The sequence below is a fragment of the Hoplias malabaricus genome, chromosome 1, assembly GCF_029633855.1.
Source record: "Hoplias malabaricus isolate fHopMal1 chromosome 1, fHopMal1.hap1, whole genome shotgun sequence".
Classification (NCBI taxonomy): Eukaryota; Metazoa; Chordata; class Actinopteri; order Characiformes; family Erythrinidae; genus Hoplias; species Hoplias malabaricus.
Genome location: NC_089800.1, coordinates 80,844,969 through 80,849,544, shown reverse-complemented (window position 1 = coordinate 80,849,544; position 4,576 = coordinate 80,844,969). Strand labels below are relative to the sequence as shown.

General features: G+C 40.2%; 1 protein-coding gene across 1 annotated transcript; it reads left to right on the top strand.

The window, feature by feature from the left end:
• Positions 1 to 1,046: 1,046 nt before the first annotated feature.
• On the top strand, positions 1,047 to 3,533 carry zgc:113142 (uncharacterized protein LOC503524 homolog). The gene is made up of 4 exons (XM_066641959.1): positions 1,047 to 1,469; positions 1,634 to 1,786; positions 1,871 to 2,004; positions 2,819 to 3,533. Exons 1-4 carry the CDS (start codon positions 1,082 to 1,084, stop codon positions 3,179 to 3,181), a joined length of 1,038 nt encoding a protein of 345 aa, XP_066498056.1. The 5' UTR covers positions 1,047 to 1,081; the 3' UTR covers positions 3,182 to 3,533.
• The last annotated feature ends 1,043 nt before the right edge of the window (positions 3,534 to 4,576 follow it).

The following is a 4,576-nucleotide window of genomic DNA, read 5'->3' as shown; positions in this document are numbered from 1 at the left end:
TTATTTTTTAGAATTTTGACTATTCTCAGGGCGGCACGGTGGCGCAGCAGGTAGTGTCGCAGTCACACAGCTTCAGGGGAGGTTGTGGGTTTGATTCTCACTCCGGGTGACTGCCTGTGAGGAGTGGTGTGTTCTCCCTGTGTCTGCGTGGGTTTCCTCCGGGTGACTGTCTGTGAGGAGTGGAGTGTGGTGTGTTCTCCCTGTGTCTGCGTGGGTTTCCTCCAGGTGCTCCGGTTTCCTCGCACAGTCCAAAAACACACAATGGTAGGTGGATTGGCGACTCAAAAGTGTTCGAAGGTGTGAGTGTGTGTGTGTTGCCCTGTGAAGGACTGGCGCCCCCTCCAGGGTGTATTCCCGCCTTGCGCCCAATGATTCCAGGTAGGCTCTGGACCCACCGTGACCCTGAACTGGATAAGCGCTTACAGATAATGAATGAATGAATGACTTTATTCTCAGAATTCTTTTTCAATTTTTGTGGCCTTAAAAGTCGTTGGTAAAAAAAAAAAGCCTGTTTTAATTTAATCATTTTGTTCAGTGTTTTGTAACCATGAAAAAGAATTTTTCATTATGAGATGCAGAGTCACTATCACAAGACAAAAACACATTCTCTTTATTAAGACTAAGTGATTTTTCCTTGTCCAGGATGTGTGACGTTGGTCAGGATGAAGCAGTAAATGCCTTTTTTAACCACTGGAAAACTGGCTAACATGCTTGTAGAAGCATGTATTCATTCAGGATTTTATATCTCAGTCATTCTATAAAGAAATGTGAGAAATGGAAGATACTATTTACAAAAAAGAGAGGGGAGACAGCTGAGAGGGAATGGGATTAGCATGGTGAATTTGACATTTTAGGCTCCTGTTGGAATGCTTAAAAAATCTGTTGTATTTCTAAAAGGAGAACATTCATTACCACACTTTTTTTTAGCCCTGTGGATAATCTGGGTTTGATGATTCCAGTGCCTGTCCCCTTTTCCGTCACCTCATGGGCTGTAGGCTAGCTATATAAACAATCAAGTGGATACTAGAAACCTAAGCTCTCAAAACCTAGGATGAAGGTTTCTGCCTGCAGTTAATACACGATGTGGTCTGTAATAGTTAGCCTTGTGATGCTGCTCGTGTTTATCTATGTGTGTTTTGGGACCTATATTGTCACATATTCTGCCTTCACTCTAGGCCTCTTGCTGTTGGCCCAGGTTCTGAGACACAGGGGAGGGAGCTTGTCTGATGGGTCAGACCGGGCAGTATTAATAACAGGCTGTGACAGTGGATTTGGTCATCAACTTGCCAAGACATTGGACAGCATGGGATTCATGGTGTTTGCTGGGTGCTTATGCTCAAACGGTCATGGAGCTCAAACTCTGGCCAAAGAGGGATCTCAGCGTTTAAGAGTGCTCCAGCTGGACGTGACCAAAGATGAAGATGTGAGGCTGGCTAAGGCCCTTGTGGAAGCGAACCTGCCTGAAAAAGGTACTTCTTACTAGTTACGCGCTAAACTGACAATGTGCTACTGGGCTCTTGTTTTTAGTTTCACTTCCTTTGATCTCCTTGAGACACAGTGTTTTCTTTTAAGATGTTTTTAGGTTCTTCACGCTTACACACTTCCCATTTTAAACTTGTCACATGTCTTTCAGGCCTCTGGGCTGTTGTGAACAATGCAGGCATCACTGACTGGGGAGAGACAGAGTGGAATTCCATCAAAGACTACCAGAAAATTATAGACACCAATCTGTTTGGTTCCATCCGGACTTCGGTTGCATTTCTGCCTCTTGTTCGGGCAGCCAAAGGTTGTAGATGACAAACACATACTAATGCATGTGTCTGAATCATTCACAATTCTTCATTTTCAATTTCAAAATCTTCATTCTCAGGGCGAATGGTGTTTGTGTCCAGTATCTTTGCCTTCTTTCATTGTTTGAACATGGGAGCGTACAGCATTTCCAAAAGAGGCCTGGAGGCCTTTGCTGACTGCCTGAGGGTGGAGCTGTCCAGTTTTGACGTAAAGGTACTTTTAACACGCCCCCCTTAGCTAATGAGGATCTAAACTTGTACTTAAGAATCAAAGGTACCAGTACTGTACATGGATGTTGTTGATTATTTTGATACACAAATTCTACTGAATGCAGACATAACAAACTAAACACAGAGTAACACATCTTGCTCAGCACAACAATATACTTTTTACTGTTTTACTAGGGTGACCAGACGTCCTCTTTTACCCGGACATGTCCTCTTTTTTTAGACTTAAAAAATGTCCGGGCGGAATTTCACAAATGTCCAGGATTTTGTTTTTGTTTTTCTAGAGCTTACATAGAGTTTTGAGAAGCGTTTCATTTACAAACTAGTCCCGCCCTCCCCCAGTCCGTTTGGTTCGCTGGAGTGAGAAGAGGGGGTGGCGAAGTAGCATAAAATCTTCGTATTGGACGGTCTGACTGTAGAGCTACCGTTATTGGTAGATAACCTTCTCTCTAAACATTTAATTGGTCAGTCTGCACGTCAGTAGTCCTTGTTTACGTCAGGCAAAGCTCATGCGAAACGTAAGCGAAGGGTGAGAGCTCAACGTCCACCCCCCACCCGAGACGTATCCTCATTTTCACCATCTGAGATCTGCTCACCCTAGTTTTACTCAAGTAGAAATATAAATTGAATGCTTGTACTTTAACTCAGTATTTATGTTTACTCAGTGACTAGAAAACTGTACCTCCCTTACCTTTGACTAAGTACTTGTCCTTGTTTAGTGCTGTACTTCATTATTGAAATCTTGATCTTTTGCTGAATTAACTTTGTAGACTGAACAATATGTTTGTCTCCATCTTTAGGTCAGCATTATTCAGCCAGGAAACTTTGGACCAGCCACAAACATCAGGAGTAAGAAAACAACCCAAGAAATATGGGATAAATTAGATGATGAACATAAGGTGATTTTCAATAGAAGTTACATTGAGTGCGCAAACACATATTTCCAGTCCATGTGCAATGCTGGGAGTAAAAACAGCCACATGGTTATTGACTCTATGGTGCATGCTCTCACAGCCCCTAACCCTAAAGTACGTTATCTACTGGTCTCCTTCAAGGAGAACATATTTTTTTCTGTTTTTCCTTATTTGCCAACAGTTGTTAAAGATGCAGTCTTCAGTCTTTCCCCAATTTACCACAAGCGTAAAGTGATGCTTTATTCGTGACTAAGTCAGTGGTTGATTATCCGCACGTAATCTAGTTTCATGATTATATCTGATGGGACTTAATGTTTCATCTGATATTTCATTTACGTAATGACTATTAGAAAGTTACAGTAGAAGGATTTGTAAGTATCTTAGTGTTTGGTAATAATAAATTCTTATACTTTTTTGTTTTATTGGACACCTCAATCACTGCTGTATTTCCACAACTTGGTGTTTAAATAGTCTCTTAATAAAAACCAGTACTAAGTTTTGAATTTGTTTTCAGAATCTGTGGTTCATCTGTAATTTCAGCAAATGCAACTCAAGCAGTAAAACATACTAAATGAACTAAATATGAAGCAAAAGTGTGACTAAATAAAGAGCAATTTGCAATAAAAGCCATGCTCCTAGTTCATCTGTGATACTTCTCCGTTTAAACAAGCCATGTCCAAACTAATAATAATACATTTTATTTGTAATGCACTTTACATTTCAAGGAAATCTCAAAGTGTTAACTAGCTATCATTCGTGTAATGATTTTTAATATCTGACATTCTTAATTTGCAGCTGTGGTCTGCAAGCCTCTGGGTAACTTTAATGTTTACAGACCTGTTATTGATTTAATCTCAACGTGGGTGTGTATTGATCTAGTACAAGGAAATTTTGTAGTCTGTTTTCCATATGCAAATGTCCTGGACACAGAGAGGTTGAGCCCTTAAATAATGATTGCTTGTTATAGTGATGCACATTAAAGTCTTATGGAACATAAACATGAGTGACTAAATGTTGGGGTGTTCTAGAGCACAAGGAGGCAAAACTGGAAGAAGTCTGCATGTTGCAGAAAAGTAGTACACAGATATGGAGCAATGATAAGCACAAAGTAGCTCACAGATATCAAACCACAGAAAGGCACACCACCTCTTGTTGGTTACAGTCTGCGTGCTTTGTTCTTATCATGTCAGTCCCTTGCTAAAGATCCAAAATGTCACATTATCTCTATCTATGTTTAACCATTTTGAAGAACTCCACAGACAGTTGTTCCCTATCAGAGCTCTAGCTCAAAGTTGGCTACAGTTAAATGTTATGTGACCCACTGACAGAGCCAGGGCTACAGCACAACAGTGGGGTTTTTTCCCCCAACTATTTTACAGCAATTGTTTGAATTAAAAAGACCACATATGTGTTCCTATATAGATTAATTGTCAGGAGTGATTATGAAAAATGTTAATTGTATTCATTTGTGTACACAGACACACAAATGTGTGTAGCTTTTTTGCAAATCCTGAGGTTAATGCAAATGTTGCATGAATGAAGTGTTTCTCTTTCTTGACCTTGTTTGTAGAATCTGTTTACGGGAAGTGTTCATGAAACTGAACATTTGAATAAACACATTTGTATAAAACGAAATAGGTTTTA

What these genes read in the sequence shown, in the direction of transcription:
- zgc:113142 (XM_066641959.1), top strand. Translation starts at nt 1,082, where the DNA reads ATGTGGTCTGTAATAGTTAGCCTTGTGATGCTGCTCGTGTTTATCTAT. An exon ending in AGCGAACCTGCCTGAAAAAG is followed by an intron (nt 1,470 to 1,633) that starts GTACTTCTTACT and finishes CATGTCTTTCAG; the next exon opens with GCCTCTGGGCTGTTGTGAAC. An exon ending in TCTTGTTCGGGCAGCCAAAG is followed by an intron (nt 1,787 to 1,870) that starts GTTGTAGATGAC and finishes CTTCATTCTCAG; the next exon opens with GGCGAATGGTGTTTGTGTCC.